Below are 24,327 nucleotides of genomic sequence, written 5' to 3'. Positions count from 1 at the left end.
TACCTACATAATGTTTTAATACCTTTTTAAACCTTACAATACAAAATTACTGTACAACTGAAATCATTGTTTATAAAATATTACACGTTCATTAATAAATCTGCAATATAATCTCGTTTGTCCACATTTTTAAAGTCTTGTTCACTATTATTATTACAAAAATTGTCATCATCATTTTCAAAGGTGTCTATATCCATTCCATCACTGTTGTTCATGCATATGTTATGTAACACACAACATGCCAATATTAAATCAGGAATGAATTTAGTGTTATAGATATTTACTTGTTTTAAAATACGAAACCTTCTCTTTAACAAACCAAAGGTTTGTTCTACATACACTCTTGTACTTGAATGCTTAAAGTTATATTTTTTTTTGTTTTCTGGACAAATGCCCATTATCAAGATATGGTGTTAATAAGTGATACTGCATTTATATGCAGAATCTCCCAATATATGTGAATCGTCGGAAAATAATTCACCAGGGTTTTCTCTCATTTTTCTTCCCAATGGCGAGTTGTAAAACACTTTCGCATCATGTACACTGCCAGGGAAACCTATAATTGCCTCTGTATGTAGGTATTGGTAATACTCGTTAAGTAATCTTACCTGCAAAAACATCAAGGAATATGTAACTGGCATCACATACTGCTTGTAGTATTATGCTGTGTTGTCCCTTTCGATTGCAATAGGATGCCTGTTCATTTCTTGGGGGTGTAGTTAAAATGTGGCATCCATCTATTGTACCAATAACGCCTGGCATATTTTGTCGTTCCTTAAATTTTTCAGCAATATGCTTTGCTTTGGCACCAGTAGGCCACGAAATATAATTAGGGGGCATTTCTTTTAAAATTTGAGTAACTTTCCCCACATACAGCCAAGCAGTTGACTTCGATACATCAAATTTTTCAGACAAAAGTCTATAAATAAACGAGCTTTATATTTACTATCGCAAGTGACTACCAGACTTTACTAACCTATAGACTGTTTGGTTTGATAACATTGTTAGGGTCACTAAGACTTGCAAATCAGGAGAATGGCAATGACACCCTATATCCTGACAATTTTTCTCTTTTAGGGAGGGCCCCAAAACTTGAACTAAATTCTTAAAGGTTTTTCGACTGATTCTAAAATGGCTTTTGAAATCTATAACTCAGATATTAATTTAAATAACATTTAAAAAGGCATTGGTAACAAATACATCAAAACTATAATAGCGAATTCCATTGGTACAAAATGATTTGCACGAGGTTGGCACTACCACTAGCACGACCCTAACTCTCTCAAATACTAATATTTGACAGAATTTGTGGACTCCCAATGGAATACGAAGTTTTCGCGGGCTTGTTTATTATATATATTTGTAGGTTATGTAGGGTTCATCTCTCTAAGTGAGGAATTGAAAAGTATTTATAAGGTATATGAAGACGGAAGGTAACAATTTTTCTGTAATAATAAGCATAGTTACTAATATAGCTTTGCTTTTTCTAGCGAACGCCTTATACATGGTCAAGATAAACAAAACTTGGAGTCTATTGCAGCAACTATATCAACTCCATCTCAGGGTAAACACATTAGCGGTACGTGTAAAATCGTTTAAGCTACGGTCCATCTATTTCGTTTAGTAGTAGCGTTTAGACGACGCGATAAAGCGTGTCGACTAATCGACAAGGTCCGGTTTATTTTGAGCGTTTTGAAAACGATTCAGTAGTGAGATTCTTTCAAAATGAATGTGTTAAATGTTGTTATCGATGCATTGTATGATGAGGAAGAAGAAGAAGACCTGCTTAATGAGTCTATGTAGGAAAAAGGAAAAGACAAAAAACATGTTCTTGAGCCGAGAAACTGAAGGATGTTTCCAACTTTTGATAACTCGCCATTTGATGGATGACGACACAAAATTTCAAGAATACTTCAGATTAACAAAACATGAATTTTTTGGAGTACATGACATTGTATCTGAGAATCTACGCACTGTACCTTCGTCATTCGTTCGCCGTCCGATTTCAAGTTGCGAGAAGCTGGCCCTAACATTGAGGTAAAGCGTTTGGAATGTAGATGGCTTTTGAGACTATACTCCTTTTTAGCGCATTTCCACAAAAATAAAAAAAAATGCGCTATTGTGGCCACTTTGTCCGTCCGTCCGCTAACTTTGCGACGCTACTAGTTTTTTATCTTAAGAGCTATTGTTCTACTTTTTTCGCTATTTGGTTCGTTATGGTGTCGAGTCTTGTACCAAGGAAGGATTTTTTCTGTACCGCTTACAAAAAAGTTTGGTCTCTCCGTCTGTTCTTTATGTCTGTCTTGTCCATCTATCTGTCCGGTATGTGAACGATAACTTTGTTTAGAAAATGTTCGATCGCTTTTCATCTCCTGTAAGTTAGAACTGAATTGCATGAAATTCAATATGGGGCATAGCTTTAACCAACAGTAAACTTCGGCTATAACGCACCCGGTTATAACGAACCCTCGGTTATAGCGAACCAAATTGAAAGTCCCGCCAATAGTTCCATAAGGACAATGTTAAAAATTACCGTTTATAACGATCCCGGTTATTAGGTACAATCGGTTATAACGAACTGAAAAATAGACGCTTAGGCGTATTTTATATACAAAATCCACCGGTTTTAACGAACGCGCGCGTTGGAACAAAATTATTGTACTACATATATCCATTGTAAACAGTCGTACGAGTGCCCTTAGGATATTACACGTTTTCACGAAAATGAGTCAACATCCGCCCCGGCAAGATTTGTTTGCGCCGAAGTTATTTATGGCTTTTAGCAATTAGTCACTCTCCCGCAGTTGCAGATGCAGTTTTGCTTCCGCGATACGTGTACAATGGGTGACAAACAAAAACGGCAATCGTTTACGTTGCAAGTTAAATGTGACATTATTCGTGAGTTGATAGGTGGGAAAAAACAAGTTGATGTGTGCCGCGAAAAAAGCTTGAGCAAATCTACTGTTGCAACAATTTGGAAGAACCGGGATGAACTGTTAAAAGCATTTGAAAGCATAAACGTTAAAGTGAAGAAAATGAGAAAATCTGTACATGATGAGGTGGATAGAGCTCTGTTAATATGGTTTTCGCAACAGAGACGGAATAATGTTACAATAAGTGGTGCAATTCTCCGAACAAAAGCGGAAGAATTTGGCAAAAAAGTTCAAGACAACTTCGTGTGCAGTGAAGGCTGGGTTGAAAGATGGAAAGCGCGACATAACATATGCAGCGGTAAAATTCTCGGTGAAGCATCAGATGTTAATACAGAAGTGGTGGATAACTGGATTTCAACTGTCTGGCCAACAATTAAAGAAGAGTACAGCGAAAATGATGTTTTTAATGCGGATGAAACAGGTCTCTTTTTTAAACTTACTCCGGACAAAACCTTAAAATTCCGAGGAGAAAAATGTGTTGGCGGTAAATTGTCGAAGGAGAGGATTACTGTGTTGGTTTGCGCCAATATGTCAGGGACAGAAAAAAGAAAACTTTTGGTTATTGGCAAGTCCCAAAACCCCCGATGTTTTAAAAATGTTAGAAGTCTTCCAGTGGATTATCGCGCAAATTCTAAAGCTTGGATGACATCAGAGTTATTCATTGAGCACGTGCGAAAATGGGACGAAGAACTGAAAAGAAAAAAACGCAAAATTGTGTTATTAATTGACAATTGCCCAGCACATCCCAAAATTCAACAATTGCAGTTTATCAAGCTAGTCTTCATGCCTCCAAACACAAGCTCTATACTTCAGCCAATGGACCAGGGGATCATACGAACCCTCAAAACCTATTATCGTCATTCGCTGCTAATTAGGCAAGTGCAAAACATAGATTCGGGAAAGGCTGTAACCGTTTCTGTATTGGATGCCATAAATCTAATCCACAAATCTTGGCAGAAGATATCAAGGCAAACAATAAAAAACTGTTATAAGCACGCAGGATTTTATTCTCCCAGTACGGATGAAGAATATGACTCTGATGACGATTTACCACTGCACACCTGGCTTATAAATCAACAAAGGACGACAACGCCTGGTACTTCTACCTCTGGAAACCATGGAGTGGCCATCGAGGATAATGTTGTGGATGAATTTGTTACTGTGGATGACTGTGTCATAACTTCCGAATTTTTGACGGATGATGAAATAATGTCTGCGGTAATAGAAGAATATGAGGATAACAACTCAGACACCGAAGACGAGGATAGTACGGAGGATGCAACAGTTACGAATGCAAGCGCAGTTCAATGTCTACGTGAGATTCGAAAATTTTTACAATCGCGCGGTGCATCACAAAATTTGTTTAACAATTTAGTTGAGTTGGAAACATTCGTAGATAACATTTGTGCAAACAATGCAGAAGTTCAGAAAAGAATTACCGACTACTTTAACCTTACTACAACCTAATATGTAATTAGTACATAATTACATATGTACATAATTATGTACATAATTACATATGTATGTACATAGTCTATTAAAACTTAAATATGTACTATGTACATTTGTGGTTCAAAGTTTATTTTTTGTATCTTTTAAAAATGGAATTGCATTTATTTTACAATAAAAATTTAAAAATGTATCTTGTATACGTTTTTTTACATTTTTGTTTATAACGAACTTCGGTTATAACGAACAGATTTTCGCGGTCCCTTGAGGTTCGTTATAACCGAAGTTTACTGTATATGTTTCAAACTTGAAAAGAAATTTGTTGTCTGTAAAGAAATTAGAGATGTCAGGTATACAAGTAGTGTTTATGAATGGATTAGTAAAGTTTGTAAACAATAATAATGTTATAGGTATAGGGAAAAGAAATCATTTGTATGAGATAAGTTTTAAATTAGATAAACCAGAATGCCAGAACGTTGATAGTATTACAAATAATGAATTTCTGAAATGGCATAGAAGATTTGCTCATTTGAATTTTTCTAGCTTAAGAAAATTGATAAGGAACAAATTGGTGAAGGGTTTAGATAATGTTCAAATTTCAGAAATAGAATTTTGTGAACCGTGTGTCGCAGGAAAAATGTCTAAACAATCTTTTGGTACAAGAACTAGAAGTAAGAATATTTTGGAAATTGTTCATAGTGATATCTGTGGGCCAATAACACCCACGTCATATGATGGGAATAGGTATTTTATCACGTTCATTGACGATTTTTCCAATTTCACTGCAGTATATTTGTTAAAACAGAAAAGTGAAGTTTAGGGAATTTTATTTCATGACAAAAGCAATGTTTAAAACAACCGTGTCTAAATTAAGATGTGATAATGGAGGAGAGTATGTATCGAGGAATTTCAAAAATTTTTGTAGGGAAAATGGAGTTGTGTTAGATTATACTATACCTTACACACCACAACAGAATGGCAAGGCCGAGAGGAAAAATAGAACACTAGTTGAAAGGGCCAGAGCAATAATCGATGAATCGGGAGTATCAAAAGAATTTTGGAGTGAAGCTATTTTGTATTCAAATTATGTTATTAATCGAGGGCCAACTGATGTTTTGGATAATATTACTCCATCAGAAATTTGGTACGGTGAAAGACCAGACGTAGGTAATTTAAGAATATTTGGGAGTACGGTATATAACCATGTCAGGAAAGAAGTACGAGATAAATTTGATTCAAAGGTTGAAAAATGTATAATGTTAGGCTACGTAACGAACGGATATAGATTATGGAATGTAGAAAAAGGAAAGGTTGTTCTCTCAAGGGATACTAAATTTGATGAAGACACTTTCTATTATAAGGGAAATAAACCGACGGTGGAAATTAGGGAAATATGCAATGATAATAATGAATTAGGGGAAAATGATAATGAATATGAATTTGAAAATGATGATATAATTGAAAATGGGGAAAGAGATTTGAGAGAGGGCAAAAGGCAAACAAAACTACCATCTCGGTATAACGAATATGAAATGTACATGGCATATAATGCTTTAGCTTTTGTAAATAATGTACCGCAAAATTTTAATGATCTACAAAATAGGCCAGATAAAGAATTATGGGAAAAGGCTATGAAAAGAGAATTACACTCAATACATAAAAATTCTACATGGGAAGTGGTTAACAAACCTAGCAATTCACAAATATTAAACACAAAATGGGTATACAGTTTAAAAGATGGTGAAGGAAATAATGAAGGAAAATATAAAGCCAGGTTAGTTGTAAAAGGGTTTGCGCAAAAAGAAACATTTAATTATGAAGACGTATATTCTCCTGTAGCTAGAATGACAACAATTAGAGTGCTATTAAGTGTCGGAAATCAGCTTGGATATTACTTTAGACAGTTAGACGTTAAAACAGCTTTTCTTAATGCAAAATTAGACCACCCAGTTTACATTTATCCACCTGAAGGGTCAAATCTTAATAATGGAAAGGTGCTCAAGTTAAATAAACCTTTATATGGGTTACGACAATCTTCGAAATGTTGGAATGATAAAATAAACGATTGCATCATTAAAATAGGTTTTAAGAGATCTGAAAATGACTATTGTTTTTACATTATGGATTTAAAATTTGGAAAATTATTTTTATTGTTATATGTTGATGACATTTTAATTAAAAACCCAAGTAATAATCGTAGAGTTAAGCATATAGATATTAAGTATGAATTTGTATGTGAACTTTTGAAAAAGCAGCAAATTGAAGTTGTGTATATTGAGTCATCTAAACAAGAGGCAGATATTCTCACGAAAGGATTGCCACAAGCTACTTTTTCAAAATTAAAGCATTGTTTAGGACTTCGTGATAACTTTAGCGAGGTGGGGTGTTAAGATATACGCTAAAGTGTGAACATAGCCGCGCATTGCGTGGGATGGGCGAATGCGACCATAATGTATGTAGAGATATGTTTGTAAAAGTTACAACAGTTTTGTATTAAAAGTTAAGATGTTACGAGATATTTTAGTATAAATAAATACATAAAAAGCATCGTATTATTTAAGAATTAGTAAGACAAAAAGCCGATTCAAACGTCGAAATCAATATCAGTTTATAACAACTGGCATTAATTTTTTTCTAAAATACGGTTCACTGAGGAAAAAGTATTTATAATAAACAACGTTTACAGCGGAAATATTTACTCTAGTACGCAATATCTGTTTTCCTTGCATTTTAATGAGCGTCCCATTCCGCCTGTGTGAAAACCTATTTCAATTCTTCAGGAAATTTGTATGGCTTAACATGATTTTGCTAATTGAATTTATTGGCCAATTTTTGATAAAATAATGAGAAATACACCTGAAAATAAACTAATTCGTATATCGTTAGATGAGAAAAAAAATCTTCTTTTGATTGGTGTTATTATAAACCCCCTAAGTTCGCATGGGGAGCAACGATTTGCAAAAAACGTTTTTCTCATGTGAATTGCCTATGTTCGGTTTTAAAATATTGATGGCGTTTATTCTCCTTAGACAGGGCGAGTCTCTAATTTGGAATAAATGCAGTGCATAAAATATGTTTTTTTCAGAAGTATTCTCAGACAAGTCAATTGGCATTTTACACTGCGCCCTCTTGATCTAATCAAATGTTATAGAGGGTGTCCCAAATTTGAGATATGACGTCATGGACTAATTTTTGAAATGACAACTCTGGAGGAATCATGCAATATATAGTATATATAATATACTATTCTGAAAGAGATATTAAGTTACATACGTGTGCCAAATTTCAAATTTTTATTTCTTGTCATTTAGAATAGAACACATTTAACAAAGGTGGAAGGCTAAAACGTATTGGCTTGTCATTTTTTGTCGAACTGACGTATTAACCCAGTGGTAGGTAAGTTATAAAAACAGGTGAAAAGTATAGCATCGCATTTGACGCAATTGACCGAAGAGTGTAAGAGTCATTCCACTGTTGTGTTTACCGTTGTTCAAAGAAAAAAAATTTGAAATTCTGTGCCATGTAAAAAATAGTCGATGACGTTATAAGCTTTTTGTTTATCGTCGCCCAAACTGCAAAACCTCGTATCTGCATTTTTTCATGAAATTGAGATATTTTGTATACCGATGGATTACTTTGTTATGCATATGTGTGCAAAACCTTAGAAACGAACAGAAATTAACAATTTAAGAATATCCATGTGTAGTACCTCGTATATAAACTGTCAGGTAGGAGCGCATGCGTAACCTCGTATACGTTGAGGTTTACCATGTGAAGATATGCTGTGCCTTGCGCTGTCACATCATTTTGCAAAATTATAAGGAATTATTAACAAGTAAGTAGTACACATTTACTTATTAAGTAGTAGTAGGACTGTTTTATTCGATGAAATGTTGCTTTCCGCTGTGAAACTGGGTTTAAAGCAATAAAATGCTTACAAAGATAATGTATTCATATACGTGTTTTTGCACGCACAATTATTTTTGCTTTTATACGGTATACGCGGTTTTGTACCTACCCCAAATGAAACCTAACTGCACTGATTTATTTTATTCTATTTCAGTATGAGTATTTCTCGAGGTAAAGCCCTCGTTCAAATGATTTTGAACCAGGATGTGAGCAAAAATAGAGATCTTACAAATCCCGATAATTTAAGCATCAATCAATGTTCTAATGGCGAAAACAAAGAAAACCCCAGTATAGTATTTTTTGAAAGTGAAGAGTGTATCCCCAAAATAAATTGGAATTTAGCACAGCTAACACCTGCCCAAAACATTGTCATTGAGGAATGTAGCGTTGCCGCCTCAGCTTGGTCAGAAACAATAATAAATTCCAACACAAGCCCTCAAGATTTCTCCAATAGGGAGCCAAATGATATTTTTAATGGTAGCACTGAAAACTTGTCGACTGGTAGCGATGAAGGCAGTAATTTTGAACCTGGAAGCGATAATTTGGGATGTAGCGAGAGTGAAAGTAGCGACAACAATGACACTGGGGACGATTTAGCAGAAGATCAGCATGGAACGATCAACACTGACGACAGAGGTGGTAACGAAAATGCTTCCAGTAATACAGAAAAATCTGAAGACCAAGGCACCAGAGATATAGTACCACTAAAAAAACGCAAAATGTCTAGAGAGCAGAGGTTCCAAAATAAGCGGCTGAGAATGCTAGGACAGTGTTATAATGGCTTGCAAAAAGATCCCTCCGAAGGAAATTATAAGCTTACCAATATCGCCGCTCGTAAAATGGGCCCAACCTGCTCATCGAGGGTTTGTAAAAATTCAAAAGTATTTTTCTGTCCATCTTTTCATGAAAACGATAGAAAACTTTTGTTTGACAGTTTCTGGAAGACTTTAACATGGGATATGAAGCGCACGTACTTAAGCTCTTTAGTGGATTACGTTCCCAGCAAACGTATGAAAGAAAATTCAAGAAGGAAGGGTACATTAATATATTACTTAAAGAAAGGTACTCAGAAGCTTAGAGTTTGTAAAAAGATGTTCCTTTCTACATTAAACGTTAACGAATGGATTGTCAGAGAGTACAGTAAGAAATTACATGGCATTACAGAGGCAGAGGAGAATGTTCTCCATCCTAGACGGAATCGCCACTCTAATGATCAAAGAAGAATCACAATGCAGACATTCCTAGAAGAGCTCCCTAAAATGCCCTCTCACTATTGTCGTTCTTCTACGTCTAAACTGTATCTTGAACCTACGTTTCAGAGTAAAGCTGAACTATACCGAGAGTATCAACGCTACTGCGCTACAAAAAATGAAAATTCATGTTCGCAACAATTGTTTAATGAGGAAATTAAAAAACAAAAAATAGGAATCTTTAGACCTCGAAAAGATCAGTGCGATGTATGTATTTCACACAAGCTTGGTAATATTGATGAAGATACATACCAAAAACATCAAGCAAGTAAAATTGCAGCTCGTAATTCCAAAGAAAACGATAAAGGACGATGTCAGACAGAGCCAAAGAAAATATTAGTGATAACCGCTGATGTTCAAGCGGTCAAATTGGCTCCAATGTTGAAGGCGAGTGCAATTTATTATAAGACTAAACTTTGTGTTCATAATTACACAATATATAATTTATTTAATTCCGAAGTAACTTGTCATTTATGGGATGAAACCCAAGGTGGCTTAGAAGCTAATATGTTTGCAACAATGTTATCCGATTATCTCCAAAATCATTTGCTAAATGAACCCGACACCAAGGAATTTATCATCTACTCTGATGGGTGCGGGTACCAGAACAAAAACGCTACTGTTGCTAATGCCTTACTAAAATTTGCAATAGATAATCATGTAACAGTGTACCAGAAATATTTTGAGAAAGGACATTCTCAGATGGAAGTGGACTCCGTCCACAGTACTATTGAAAGAAGGCTAAAAAACCGTGATATATATTTGCCAACTGACTATATTGCAGTTTGCAAAGAAGCGAGAAATAGAAATCCGTACAATGTTAAATACATGAAATACACAGATTTTCGGGATTACTCCAAGGTTAAATATTATAGCAGTATTCGGCCAGGTAGGAAACCTGGAGATCCGCAGGTGAACCAAGTTCACTGTTTTATGTATTCACCTGAGGGGATTATAAACTATAAATTACAATATAAGGATGAATGGCAAGTCCTCCCAACAAGATCACATCTTGACCAATATGAAGTCACGCAATTGTATGACACTAAGCAAAACATAAAACAAGATAAATTTAATCATTTGCAGCACTTAAAACAAGTATTGGATCAACAATTTTGGGAATACTATGACAATTTACCGCACGCGTAATAGTCATCAAAAACACGTAAGCGATGAATTTCGATGCAATTAGTGTTCAAATACTCGTATGTGAGTTATTATAATCAAATATCGAATTTTGTTAAATATTTCATTTTGTCAGTTTTCAGAATGTATTTTTATTTAAATAAAATTTAAAATTTACAAAAACATTGTTAAATCAACTCTATTATGCAGTTTTATGTCTCCCCTGTAAAATTTGCTAAATTGCACATACGAGGTTTTGCAGTTTAGGCGACGTTATATTTTGAATAAATACAAATTTCGTACCACTTTTATTAATTCAGCAACAAACATCAAGTAAGTAAAAATGTCATGTGTCAAAAAATACAACTAGTAAAAATGTAAATTCCACTACAACTAACTTCTCGCTAGACGCGCTAAAAGCCCGCGTTCATTTTTCAGTTGGTAATGAGAAATCTACCCGTGGTTGGAGGATTTGCTTTCTGCGTTGTCCACCACTAGATGGCGTCACTGGTGTCGTTGGCGTACATTCCTGTGGCGCGAATTTATGAACCGCCACAACGTCATATCTCAAATGTCATATATAAGTACATAAAAAAGCGCAATTTAAAATACTAATCGACGTGTCAGAGCATATTTCCGAAAAATAACCTTCTTTAATGTATCCGTAGTTCCTTTGCCTTAAAATAGGTACCTATGTGCTATTTGAGTTTTCAAGAGGTACCTAATCTTCATGGATTAGAATATAGTTGCATTTTAACGGCCAAAAATTGTAGGTTAATACCTCGGTTAATACATATAAATGCGCTGAATAACTTCTTTTCAGTTTCAGGTAAATCCATGATGGGTTCAAGACAGGATATTGATGGTATGATTGCTAATTTACAAATTTTTTTCCCAAGTTGGACGTATGACGATGTTATTGCTAATCTTAATGGATTAGAATTTTCAAAGTTCGTTAACACCTTATTTAAAACTAAAAAACTAAATCCCGTTCATTTCAAACGATTTAAAAAACAGTTTAATCGTGAAGTAAGATCCCCCGATTTCAAAGTTATGTTTAATGCACGTCATAAGGAACTTGAACATGAAACCCATGTAAATAATGTCCCCGGCGAAACTAATATTGTAGATATTAATGATAAAGCCAATAACGTGAAGGGTTTTTGAAATGTTTGAGTTAGAAGAATGTAGCTACTCCCTGGATCGTGTAAGTGAAAATGTCCAAAGTTTTGATATTAGTGGCACGGGTTTCAAATGTACGAGTTCTCCAATAGTTTTATCCCATCAGTACAGTGATGATCGTGAGGTTTGTTCTGTAGAAACTAGCATGTACGTTGACCAAAATCCAAATAACGTTCCCGAAAACAATATAGATGGTTTTGTTAGTCTCGAAAATCAAAACATGGTTCAAGAGATAAGTGACAAAGAAATTAAATATAAAGGAGGAAAAGTTAAAATTGCGTATATGAAATTGCAACTGTTGACATTAACGCAAATGTTTGGGATCTTATAAAAACCGAACAAATATCTCAATCAGGTTTAAAAACTTTACGATTTTATCTAAGGGAGCAATTTAAAAAATTTAATAATGTATGTATGTTATCGTTTAGGCCCATAAGCTTTCCACAAACGGTTTGACGTATCTTGGTTATTGTATACACAAAAACTGTAAAAAATTTAAATTTTTTTGTAATGCAATTGAAACCAGTAAACGTTACCGCACGCTGACTATGTACGAATTTTCGATTGATTTCTGCCTCCTAGTGAATAAAACCGCTCATGTTCCAGATTATTGTAGAGAAATTGTGCAAAACAAACTGATACATATGACACCCATGGAATATAAACGAAATACTTTAATACAGGTAAATGAAGGAATTGCAGAGTTAGGTAATCTTCAGAACGTAGTTAGCGATCCTACTATTCGTCAATTGAGAAGTGAAAGTTTAAGACATCGTAAAAGACACCATGACGAAGAAATTGACTTGTTGCTAATGTATAAAGATTAGAGATGCTGAAAAAGTAACTAATCGTTACTCGAGTACTCGTTACCCGCGGATACCCGAAGTAACGATTACACCTCCACCTAGCAAATGATTACTTTGATTACAATGACTACTTCAGAGTTGGTAAAGTTGCATAAGCAAATCAGTATTTGAGTATTCATTTTTCGTATTCACGACATAGTTGGATACTGATTACACAGTTATGGTCTTTTCAACATTATTATAAAGCGATGCATAAGCATATTGCTACTAAAATACTTATATGAAGGTAAAAAAGGCGCGAATTTAAGCAATTCACTATAGCCTGTCGGAGAAAAAAAAGGAAGATTTTTTTATGATTACAGTAATAATTACTAAATTGAACGAACTTACCTGTGAAGTTCGATGTTAATTATGTTAGCGACTCATCCGAATGATAATAATACGTAGATGTTTAGAGTTTTTAATCAAAAAATTTTTGATAATGGTATAAAATTAAAACTTTATTTCTAAAGAATGTCAACTTAACAAAATTCTTACATCAGAAACAATAAAAAAAACAAATTCAACTATTTTCTTAAGAAATAATAGCTTTAACAAATTCAAAATCCTCCTCTGAGGTTATTGGTTTATTGTAATATTTTTTAAAAACAGAAGACGTCTTCGACCAAGAAGCAGTTCGCTTAATTGTCTCAATATTGACTCCCTTAAGGGAGGCTTTTGACGTGGCAGCATGCCTAATGCTATGTGCCGTAAACACACTTGTATCAATTTTACAGTCTTTTAAAAGGTCTTTAGCCCATCTGGCCAATGTCTGAGAAGACACTCTGTTATGAGGCGGTCGAAACGAAATAAACAAGGTTTTGATATTTCCCCTCACGTTCTTTGTTCGAAGAAGGTACTGATCTAACGTGTTTACCACACATAGCTTTGAATTTTCTGTCAATTTTGGAAATTTTAAAATCGGCTGATATCTATTGATAGCTGTAGTTTTAATTTTATGTGGTATTTTAATATGAATGCCAGAGTCTAACCTAAGTATGTTTTCCAATTTTATCAAAGCAAGCGTTTGCATTCTATGCGCACTAAATATAGCCATCATAACCACAAGTTTCTTTCCTAGCTCTTCGATAGACAAATTTGTGTTTTCTCCTTTTAGTTCGTAAAAATGAAACACCAAATTAACATCCCAAGTACATTCATACTTTGGAGTAGGAGGTTTTATATTAAAAAACCCTTTGACGAACCTTCTTATGAGCGGGTCTTCTCCAACTTCTTTACCCAAAAGAAGACTGATTGCAGATCGGCTAGTGTTTAGTACAGCATAAGATGCTCCTTCTTGCGTAAGTTGAAATAAAAAGGATAATATATTGTTTCTGTCAAAGGTAAATAAATATGTCCGTGTTTGAATCATTACAAAATTTTACCCATTTACGCAAAGGTTTATTATATTGCGCCCAAGTAGATGTTGTGATTGAATTTAGCATAACCTCTAGAATCTCCGGTTTGACATTTTTTCTTATTAATGCTTTGCTGATACAAACCCGGCCAAAATTGTTATATTTCTCCACCTCGGGTGTGGTTGTCTGTAAAAAGTAAGAAGATTTTTGTGAGGTGAAAATCTTAAAGGATCTCTAACAAGTAGAGATTCAAAAATAGGATACCACGGTTGACCTAACCATTGGGGTACCACCAAAATACCCTCCGCCTTCTCCTTTTTGATTTTTTGAAGAGTCCTCAAAATTAACGAGAAAGGCGGAAAAGCATAAAAAAGGAATTGGCTCCAATTCACTGTAAATGCATCTGTTGTAAAAGCGTCAGGATCAGGAAGCCAAGAAATGAACTTCTTACACTTTGCATTTAATCTACTAGCAAACAAATCGATTTCCGGCATCCCAAAACATTTAACTATTTCTTTGCAAACTACAGTGCTTAATTCAAATTCTGTGTCCACATTTTTTCTTCTCGATTCAAAATCTGCTTCAAAGTTCTCTTTAGACGAAATATAAGAAGCAAATATCCAAATGTTTCGCTCTGCGCACCAATCCCACAACGTTTTAGATAAATCATTTAAATGTGGGAATCTGACACCTCCCATTCTGTTTACATAAGAAATAGCTGTTGTGTTGTCAACTCTTTAGAAGAATTTCACAGTTTCTCAGGTCTTTGGCAAAACATTTTATACCACAAAAAATTGCTAAGAGCTCTAAATAATTAATATGGTGTTTCGATTCTTCGATTGACCAAAAACCGTGAGATTTCACCTTATTACACACCGCCCCCCAGCCAAACTGGGAAGAGTCTGTGAAAATTTCTCTAACAAAATCATATTGTCTTATAGGACAAATAGCGTCTATTACATGTGATCGCCACCACTTCAAATCTAATTTAATTTTAGTGGAAAGTGTCAATTTTCCACTATAATTATTTTTGCATTCCAGTAAAGCTAAATATTTTTGTCGTTCTAAAGATTTCGTATGCGCCCAACCATAAGGTACTGCAGGACAACATGAAATTAAGAAACCTAAAGTACGAGAAAGCTCCAAAATAGAGCAATCAGATCTAGACAAAAGATTATCAATTTCTTTCGCTACTCTCAATTGCTTTTCTTTAGGTAAGCCTAAAGAAAGAGTACGAGAGTTAAGAATAAATCCCAGGTAACTGCAAAATTGAGAGGGATAAATTTCACTTTTATTATAATTTATCAAAAAACCCAACTTTTTTAAAACTGAAATAGTAGTTCTAACATTTACCAAACAATCCTTAAAGTTATCTCCAAAAAGTAAAATGTCATCTAGATAAATAACTGACACAAAACCTTGATTTCTAAGCCAGCTAATTACAGGTTTCATTAATTTCGTAAAAATGTAGGGCGCGGAGCAAAGTCCGAAAGGTAAGCATTGAAATTCATAAATCTTTCCTTTAAACAAAAATCTCAAATATTTTCGAGAATCTTTATGAATAGGCACAAGATAATATGCCTCCTTTAGATCAATACTGGCCATCCAGCAATCTCGTGTTAAAAGCATAGACGCTGTTTTAACATCCTCCATCTTAAAATGCGGAGGTGAAATAAAAGTATTTAATTTCTTTAAATTCAAGATAAAACGAGAAGTTCCATCTTTTTTTGAAGTTAGGAAAACATTAGAGATAAACTGATCCTTATGGTAAGAGCCTTCTGTGATAACCCCTTTCTCTAAAAGCTCACTAATGTGAGCGGTGATCTTTTCCAAATCTGAAAAAGACCACTTGGGTTGCTTAGGTACCAAATCTTGATAAAAGTTTTTATCAAAAATAATTTTGTAACCTGACAACCAAGAAAGAATGATTGGATCAACCGTGATAGTTAACCAAGCTTCTTTAAAAAACCTTAAACGGCCAGCTATACTAACCTTCAAAATCTCTTTCTTTGAGCCGATATTGATGATTGTGCATGTCGCGTTCGGGTTCCCGTAAAGTAAAGAATTTTTTCTGAGCCTGATGTCCGCCTTGCCGAGAACCCCTCTTCGCGCGAGACGGACCCTTCCAGTTTAAATCCTGTTTAGGTTTTTTTTTGTCCACTGTAATTGCTCCACTGATTTTTTCCATCGATTGAGCAGTCTTTATCGTTTCGATAAAATTTTCGCCAAATAGATAGTTGTCTATAGGACAATTATCCAAAAACTTCACTAAATTTGGTTTAAGATGAGGCTTGATTAGACCTCTCCGAACGCCGCTATCTGCATGGTGGATGTCGGCTAAAAGTTTCCCTGTATCCGAAATGGCTTCTATTAGGGCAGAATTAGCATTGCTGTCCCGAAGAAGTAAACTCAAAGCTTTACCTAGAGCCGATAAACCCGCCTTCATTTGATTCTGTTTTTGTATTAAACGAGAATCACGGTCAATAACGTTTTTGTTCAAACAATTCTTAGCCTCTTGATTTAATATTGGAGGCTCAAAAGCACAGTTCGCAGGTGACGGATATTTTGACGTTAATTCTTTGCGATTGTCTGGCGTTAACCCAGATTGAACAATTTTCGACAATAAATTGGCTACCTCGGCCTGAATTGGTTGTCCTTTAGAAGTGACTTCGCACACGTTAGACGAAAGAATTTTTAAAATGTTATTTGGCAACAATTCAGTCTCATCTGATTTATGAACGACGACGTCGGACAAAATCACTGCTTTCGGCTGCAAGGTCTCGCTGACGTCCACGTCAGCAATATCCGACCCGCTACATAGGGTGCGTTCGAGTAAAATACTAATTCGCTAAATAGCGCTTATGCTCGTGGTAAACGATTTCAACGTTCAAGGAGACTAAAAGCTACAAAGACGGCTGTTAAACTCGAACGCGAAAAAAAGCGTTAACGTAACCTACATAACATAACCTAAAAAAACAATTGTTTTGTTTTTAAAGAATAGGCGACAGTAATTTAATTATGGCTACTTCTCGGGCTGACGGTTACCTGTTTACCGCAGTAAATTTGATTGTTACTGAATTTTTGGAAACGTTTTCGTCAACAGAAAGTGAAGATGAGGATCTGGAGGTGTTAAATCAATTAGTTTCTCATAAAAAGGTGGTTGTACCACGATTAAAAAATTATGTAGAAAGCGTTGTACCTAATTTTAATGATCAACAATTTAAATCGCATTTCCGGTAAGATAGTAATGAATTGATCTGTTTATCTGCCAATTTTTTTAATACTAGAATGCGTCGTGACACATTTGAATTCATATTGTCACATATGGCTCCAAGGTTAAAGAGGACCTACAAAGGGTTACCCATGATTGCACCTGAGAAACAATTTCTCATTGCAATTTGGCGAATGGCTACTCCAGATTCATACAGGTTGTTTTTAATATAATTAACTTCTTTTATATCTTTTTTATTGTTTATGTAGATCTATTTGTGAAAAGTTTGATGTCAGCCGTTCGACGGCTTTGTATTCAACAAAAAGGGTCACCAAAATACTCTGTAATCTTTCACCAATTTTTATTAAATGGCCAAATGCTAATGATGTGCAAGCTATATGGACAGGCTTCGAAGCAAGCAGTGGGTTTCCGAAAACAATAGGAGCAATTGATGGAACTCATATAAACATTCCGGCTCCAAATAGAAATCCTGAAGCTTATGTAAACCGCAAAGGACATCATTCCATCCAACTACAAGTATATAAATATTTTTCTATTTCGGTGTCACAATGATGATTTTGTACAACTGTTTTCGGCCGAAAACAGTTGTACAAAGACAGTGATTATAGTCGTTTTTTTTTTGGTAACTAATCTCTTAAGTTGGCAGTTACTAGTTAGTACAAGTAGGTACTTCGTTGGGTACTTCCATGTTTGAACTTCAAAATGTCAGTCTTACTACGCTGCCAACCTAAAACTTAACGGCTTAAAAAGTGTTCCCAACATAAAACATGTTAGTTCTAATGTTCCCTATAGTTTCTGATAATGATTTTTTAAATTAAATTAAAGCACCGAAATAGAAAAAATAGTATGAAAAACGCGTGTTACAACGCTTTATTGTAATACTCCTATCTTGCGGACACTCGTGGCTACGCTTCGCGTCGCCACTCGTGCCACAAGATAGTCGTATTACAATAGGTCGCATTGTCTTTCAATATACTATTCTGTTACTTTTTATTTATTTTTAATATTTTAGGCAGTATGCGATCATAAAAGTCGTTTTACACACTGCTTTGTAGGCCATGTAGGATCTGTACATGATCAGCGTGTGTTTAGACTATCAGAATTAAATGATTTCTTAAGCTGCGTCCAGATTACGCGCGCCGAACTGCGCAAAACGTTTGCGAGCGTTGCAGAAATGTTTTGCGCACACTGTCTTGTCTCTGGTTTGTGTGTGTGCTTGGCTATGTTTGCTAGGGTTCCCAATTGAACGGGTGAATATTTTTGAGTGACCATGGATGATGATGTGCAAATCTCTGCAGCAGCTTTTATTATTCTTTGCGACGCTATAAAGAAAAAGCAACGCAAGAGAAGACGCTATTGGATGACGAATTTATTTAAAAGTCGCAATATTTATAGTGGCAGCAACCTGTTGAACGATTTATCATTGTCACGCACTGGACAGTTCAAAAATTTTTGCCGTATATCTTGTGAAGATTTTGAATATCTGATACATCTAATTGGGCATAAAATAGCGAAGCAAGAAACTACATTCAGACAACCCATTCCTGTTAAAGAGAGACTGGCAGTTACTCTACGATTCCTGGCAACTGGGGATTCATACACAAGTTTGATGTACCTGTTCAAAATTTCTAAACAGAGCATATCTACCATAGTGACTGAAGTGTGCCAAGCTTTGTGTGACGCATTGAAAGACTACGTAAAGGTAAGAAATATTGCATTTATTCGTAGTGTTATCCATAAAAGGTGTGTGTGTGTGTGCATCACAACAAAATTTGTAAACGAGAATATTTGTAATCACTGCTTAAGGCGCGAATGTATTGTAATAATGTTGTACAGCACCCCATGAATCCTGAGATTGTGAGTTTGGACTTGGTTGAGGGGTGTCTTGGGAAAATGGATCCTGATACTGTTCATTGAATAAAAGGTGATCGGCGGCCCCAATATTTCCGGAACTATGTGAAGAGGAAGGTGTAGATGCCGAGGATCTTGTATTGGATCCACTACCATTATCGTATCTTCCAATTACAGCGTCAAATATAACGTTATTAATCTTGTGTATTGTAACAGCTCGGGTGCGTTCATCCATTTTTTGTAGCTGTGTTGTTATGTATTGACCAAAAGTATGACACTCGTCTTTTGGAGTGGTTGAGACCTTCTTAAGCAGATCGTATGCAGCAGACACTTTAGGATCTTCTTGTACACATTTTCGTTTCGGAAGTATTTTCTTGGGAGATACAAAAATTTTACGTTTTGCTGTTGGGATTTGAGGACTTGTCCCAACGGAAACTACACTACCCGATTCGATTTCATCATTTGCTACAACTGATTGAGGTTCTCTGTCTACACATTGCGATTCTGAATTGTTGAAAGTTTCATCAGTAGTGCTTTCTTCGTCCTAGAAAAATATTTTATTAAATGGCGTGTGTAGAATAGTATAGGTAGTGCAATTTTTATGGATTTCACTGCTTGTGTACTCATAGACCATAGTACTGAATTTACAGTGTATTTCACATTTTCAGATGCCATCTACTATAGAAGAGTGGACACAAACTTCCAAAATTTTCGAAGACGTGTGGCATTTCCCTCATTGCCTAGCGGCGTTAGATGGGAAACATATTATGTTACAAGCACCCATACAGAGTGGAAGCGAATATTACAACTATAAATCATTTCACAGTATAGTACTACTTGCTTTGGTAGATGGTCAATACAATTTTCTTTTTTGTGACGTTGGTGGTCAGGGTCGCATTTCGGATGGGGGAATTTTTAAAAATAGTTTATTATGGAGAAAAATCGAAAAGAGAGAACTTCCCATTCCGGAACCACGGATTCTTCCTGGCCGACAGAAACGGATTCCTTATGTGTTTGTTGCTGACGATGCTTTTGCCTTGCATGACAACATTATGAAGCCTTATTCAGGTTTACATGACAAAGGTACACCAGAAAGAATTTTCAATTATCGCTTGTCACGAGCACGAAGAATTGTCGAAAACGCGTTTGGCATATTGTCCGCTGTTTTTAGGGTTTTGAGAAAACCACTATTACTGGAGCCTGAGAAGGCACGGCTTGTTGTTTTAACCACTCTTTACTTGCATAATTTTTTAAGAAGCGGAAACTCAAATCAAATATATACTCCGCCTGGAACATTTGATAGCGAAGAGGATGGTTTATTAATAGAAGGAACATGGCGACGTGACGGTAATCCTGAAAATTCATTCTTGCCTATCAGAAGACTACCGCGAAAATCTCCTCTAAATGCACAACAAATTCGGAACGAACTAGCGGAGTATTTTTCGTCGAATGGTGCTGTATCATTTCAAGATAAATATGCTTAGGTAAATGCTACTATGTAAGTAGGCTGGAAATAAATATAATCTGAACTTACCGTTTCTGTATTTATTGAGCCCTTTACACTGTCCTTATCCCACAAAAATTTAAAGGCTTCGAAAGCAAACCATTTGCTTATATATATTTCGTTTCTACCTGCATATGTATACACAATTAGCTAAAATGGACATCAAAAGAAAATCAAAATACTACCTTTCCCCGTGCCTGTAGAATTCTTCATTTTGGCCTTTTCTCTTCTCATCGATGACAGCAACGATGCTACTTTCGCCTTTATTACTTCAACGTCGCTTTCCATTTCTGTTGCTATGTTCTTCCAAGCATCATGTTTTTTATTTCGTAAATGGTAATTACTGTTTTTCACGTCCCACAATTCTGATTTTGTTTCATACATGTTAATTAATTGCAGTGTTTTCTCCCGACTCCATTCAATTTCACTCATTGTGTTGCAGGAATGCGCACAACTACGTCCAAACTTCACTTAACTTTAAACGCGCGCTTAGCCGAATTTCTTTGATGTACCGACACTTGCCCGAACAAATTCGTGCATGCACGCAGTGGCGCGTTCGTGCGCATATACCCGTCCACATTACATGTTGCTGCAACGCTCGCAAACGTTTTGCGCAGTTCGGCGCGCGTAATCTGGACGCAGCTTTAGGTAACCCTATTAAATTTCCTAATGACAGTCATTTGATAGGAGATTTAGCATATAAGTTACATGATAACCTTTTAACTCCATACCGTGACAATGGATATTTGACTGAACGTCAGAAGAACTTCAACTTTTGTCACTCATCTGCACGAATGAGTATTGAAAGAGCCTTTGGTCTCTTAAAAAACAGGTTCCGAAGTTTGTTGACAGTGCTACCTATGAACAATACTCATAATGTGCCCACATTTGTATTAGCTTGTTGTGTACTGCATATTTGCTTGTTAAAAAATGATGAGTTAGAATACACTTTCATGGAAGAAATACAAGATGCGCCCCTTTGTATAGCTCCCCCCAATCGAATTCAAGCAGGACTAGCAAAAAGAGATTTGATTTCTGAACGTCTACCTATGAGATTAGTATAATTTGAATTATTTACAATTTTGTTTACTTTTCTAATGTATTTAATCAGATATTAATAAAGAACGAATACAGAAATGTCTACATTTTATCTATTAATTTGTCCAATTTTTCCAACAAATTTTGTCGTTGGGTCATATTTTCTTCGTATCGTCGCTGACGATTCAACTCTGCAATTTCTCGCGATTTTGTAATTGCTTTGCTGATTAGAGATACATCTTGTTCCATTTTGCGTTTTCCTAATGTTAATAAATTTACATGTGTATCTTATAATATTATATCACTTACGTGAAGGAGTGGCGGACAATGGCTCAGAACATGCAGAAGAAGGTCTGCTTCCTTCGCTTTCTGTACCTGATGAACAAACTGTGGAAAGTGGAGCCATAAATGGCCTATTTCCTAATAGATCATCCATTACCTATAAATTAGAATTAATTGTTAGTCTAATAAATTTAATGTTAAACCTGTAGGTAAGGCCAAGTCCTAGGACTGTTTCCCGACTTGTTGTTGTGATCTTTAATTGACTTAAACGTTCTTTTCAGTCCATTAAACTTGGTCCTACACTGTGGCCCAGTAACATCATGTCCTTTATTATTTAATATTTCTGAAATTCTATCCCATGCTTTTTTTGACTTATTTTACCAGACGTAATTAAATTTTCTTTTTCTCTATATAATTCTAATAAAAGAAGGACTGCCTCATGGGACCACTTATATGCTGCAAATAAATAAATAAGTATACCTACTTTGACCTATAAGTGTTTATGCTTACTGTTGACAGGAATGTCCTCCGATACCTGCTTTACTGGTTCCTCTTCATCTATAATAAATACACTAATAGTTATTCATGTAAATAAAGAAAATGTAACAATTACTCGAGCATCCAGCATCATTGGAACTTGTCCCTTGAATTTCTCGCTGCAAAATTTGGTGGGCAAAAGTTATATCTAAAACAGAAAAACAATTTTAGATTCTAGTTAACAGGTCTTAATTTGTACATACCTGCATTAATTCTGTCCGCATCGCTTTGGGAAACTTTTATAGGGTATATAATACCTGTTTCGGCATCTAAAAGATTAATGTCAACCGATTTTTGACTGCACATTTTTTAACACTTCCGCAAGAAAAAAACTTTTAAAATTGCAAAAAAAAAACAGAAATTTGAGGTTATGAAAGCAAACACGTTCCGTTCGAACAAAGCTTAAAGCATGCAATTGGCGCTAAAAGCGTCCGGTGCTTCTGCTCTTCGGAAAAAGCGTGTGTAGCACGAGTTATGACGTATAATAGCGCGACAAATGACGTCATCAATCGTTTCATGGCGCTACTATACACCTACTCGAACGGTGATTAGCGGTTCTAAGCGCCTAAACCTTTCTCCTCGAACGCACCCATAATAAAATATCCTCGTCCGATAAATTTGTGCGATTAGGAAGCAGTTCTTCTCGCTCCGCGAACTCGCTGTTTATATTTTCATCTCTGTTATGAGACGAACTAAAAATAGACCTGTCGCGGTCATGATGCTTATCAACCCTGTCTTTGTCTCTGTTGCGAGACTGAGACCGATTAGCGAAATTGTCTAACAGTGGGTAGCGGGGCGAACGTGATCTGGAACTAGCCTGCGAACGCTTGGGGCTCCGACCTTCGTCTCTGTTACGAGACCGTGGCCGTTTAGTGTATTTGACCTTCGGTGGAGAGCAGGCCCGGAGTGAACGAGAATGCGAACGACGCCTACGCTTAGGGCTTCGACTGTTGCGTCGAGCTTTTAATTTCCGTTTTAAACGGCGAATTTCATGCCGTAGATTTTCCGTATCGGACGCCGAACTAAAAGAGTCTTCCCGCTGTCGTATCTTTTTTGAACTCATTCTGTAAAAGAATGCTGCAAAAAACTGAAAAAATTCCGGTTAAGATACCTACATTAATTGTAGAGAACGTGTTCACTCGTGCGCACGAAAAATAATACTGAAGAGCTGCGACGTGCGGATGCAGGAGGGAGAAGCGCGGTAGAAAGTTTTTTTGCTTTTAACGCGCTAAAATTCGTGTTCACCTAGCACGGGAAGTAGTATACTACGTATTATTATCATTCGGATGAGTCGCGTAACATAATGGTAATTGTAATCAATGAATATTGAATAGTGCCAAAGTAAAAGGTACTAGGACTAGCGCACATTTTTGTTTATGTCCTATAAAATTTGTTTAGGTAGTCACTAGTCAAATCCCTAAAACGAACTTTTTTTGCCTAGTGTTTGATTTTGCGTTTCCGGTGCTGTAAGTGCTACACTTGCAGTTTTGAGATCGCATGGCACTATTATTTTTTTTTATTCTCAGTCCAACAAACGTTTAACGGTGTCGAATTGTGCAGTGTAGTTTATTGTGTATTTAGTTATTGACCAATAGCAATACCATTTCTTTGCAATTTTGCGTATTATTTATTCGATTTTTGTGCCATTGAAAGGTAAGTGTCAGTACTTCAGTAGTATACTATAATTCTCATGCCCAATGATTGTATGATTAGTGAATATAAACGTGGATTTTTAATTTAAAATAGTTTCAGGAAGAAGAGCGTACATTACGACGGAAGTAACATCTAAACGAAGCGAAATATGGTTGCATTTTTCAATTGTTTCTGCAGGA

General features: G+C 35.7%; 5 protein-coding genes and 1 long non-coding RNA gene across 6 annotated transcripts; 4 read left to right on the top strand and 2 right to left on the bottom strand.

The window, feature by feature from the left end:
* The first annotated feature begins 2,840 nt into the window (after positions 1-2,840).
* On the top strand, positions 2,841-4,400 carry LOC116164309 (tigger transposable element-derived protein 4-like). The gene has a single exon (XM_031478465.1). It carries the CDS (start codon positions 2,841-2,843, stop codon positions 4,398-4,400), a length of 1,560 nt encoding a protein of 519 aa, XP_031334325.1.
* A 3,549-nt stretch (positions 4,401-7,949) lies between these two features.
* LOC116167318 lies at positions 7,950-10,841 on the top strand. Its single transcript, XM_031482657.1, has 2 exons — positions 7,950-8,217; positions 8,446-10,841. The coding sequence occupies exon 2, from the start codon at positions 8,447-8,449 to the stop codon at positions 10,688-10,690; it is 2,244 nt and encodes a 747-aa protein (XP_031338517.1). The 5' UTR covers positions 7,950-8,217; position 8,446; the 3' UTR covers positions 10,691-10,841.
* Positions 10,842-16,896: 6,055 nt separating this feature from the next.
* On the top strand, positions 16,897-21,702 carry LOC116164301 (putative nuclease HARBI1). The gene is made up of 5 exons (XM_031478454.1): positions 16,897-17,287; positions 17,339-17,479; positions 17,532-17,799; positions 18,296-18,401; positions 21,287-21,702. Exons 1-5 carry the CDS (start codon positions 17,070-17,072, stop codon positions 21,700-21,702), a joined length of 1,149 nt encoding a protein of 382 aa, XP_031334314.1. The 5' UTR covers positions 16,897-17,069.
* Positions 18,524-20,677, top strand: LOC116159913. The gene is made up of 2 exons (XM_031473009.1): positions 18,524-18,985; positions 19,803-20,677. The coding sequence occupies exons 1-2, from the start codon at positions 18,554-18,556 to the stop codon at positions 20,616-20,618; spliced, it is 1,248 nt and encodes a 415-aa protein (XP_031328869.1). The 5' UTR covers positions 18,524-18,553; the 3' UTR covers positions 20,619-20,677.
* On the bottom strand, positions 18,981-21,097 carry LOC116159914. Its single transcript, XM_031473010.1, has 3 exons — positions 20,824-21,097; positions 20,669-20,766; positions 18,981-19,678 (listed from the first exon to the last, which is right to left on the bottom strand). Exons 1-3 carry the CDS (start codon positions 21,068-21,070, stop codon positions 19,085-19,087), a joined length of 939 nt encoding a protein of 312 aa, XP_031328870.1. The 5' UTR covers positions 21,071-21,097; the 3' UTR covers positions 18,981-19,084.
* A 26-nt stretch (positions 21,703-21,728) lies between the features above and the next one.
* LOC116159237 lies at positions 21,729-22,693 on the bottom strand. The gene is made up of 5 exons (XR_004142923.1): positions 22,572-22,693; positions 22,469-22,516; positions 22,162-22,414; positions 21,986-22,115; positions 21,729-21,936 (listed from the first exon to the last, which is right to left on the bottom strand). It is a non-coding gene; the product is annotated as an uncharacterized LOC116159237 (long non-coding RNA).
* Positions 22,694-24,327: the final 1,634 nt, after the last annotated feature.

The sequence above is a fragment of the Photinus pyralis genome, unplaced genomic scaffold (genome assembly GCF_008802855.1).
Source record: "Photinus pyralis isolate 1611_PpyrPB1 unplaced genomic scaffold, Ppyr1.3 Ppyr1.4_LG1, whole genome shotgun sequence".
NCBI lineage: Eukaryota > Metazoa > Arthropoda > Insecta > Coleoptera > Lampyridae > Photinus > Photinus pyralis.
The sequence above is the reverse complement of the archived record's forward strand: the minus strand, read 5'-3'. Positions and strand labels throughout refer to the sequence as shown.

Coding starts and splice junctions, on each gene's coding strand:
- LOC116167318 (XM_031482657.1), top strand. CDS start 8,447: ATGAGTATTTCTCGAGGTAAAGCCCTCGTTCAAATGATTTTGAACCAG.
- LOC116159913 (XM_031473009.1), top strand. CDS start 18,554: ATGGATGATGATGTGCAAATCTCTGCAGCAGCTTTTATTATTCTTTGC. Junction 18,986..19,802: donor CATTGAAAGACTACGTAAAG/GTAAGAAATATT, acceptor TCACATTTTCAG/ATGCCATCTACTATAGAAGA.
- LOC116164309 (XM_031478465.1), top strand. CDS start 2,841: ATGGGTGACAAACAAAAACGGCAATCGTTTACGTTGCAAGTTAAATGT.
- LOC116159914 (XM_031473010.1), bottom strand. CDS start 21,070: ATGAGTGAAATTGAATGGAGTCGGGAGAAAACACTGCAATTAATTAAC. Junction 20,767..20,823: donor TTCTACAGGCACGGGGAAAG/GTAGTATTTTGA, acceptor ATACATATGCAG/GTAGAAACGAAATATATATA. Junction 19,679..20,668: donor GCTCAATAAATACAGAAACG/GTAAGTTCAGAT, acceptor ATATTTTTCTAG/GACGAAGAAAGCACTACTGA.
- LOC116164301 (XM_031478454.1), top strand. CDS start 17,070: ATGGCTACTTCTCGGGCTGACGGTTACCTGTTTACCGCAGTAAATTTG. Junction 17,288..17,338: donor CAATTTAAATCGCATTTCCG/GTAAGATAGTAA, acceptor TTTTAATACTAG/AATGCGTCGTGACACATTTG. Junction 18,402..21,286: donor AGAATTAAATGATTTCTTAA/GCTGCGTCCAGA, acceptor ACGCAGCTTTAG/GTAACCCTATTAAATTTCCT.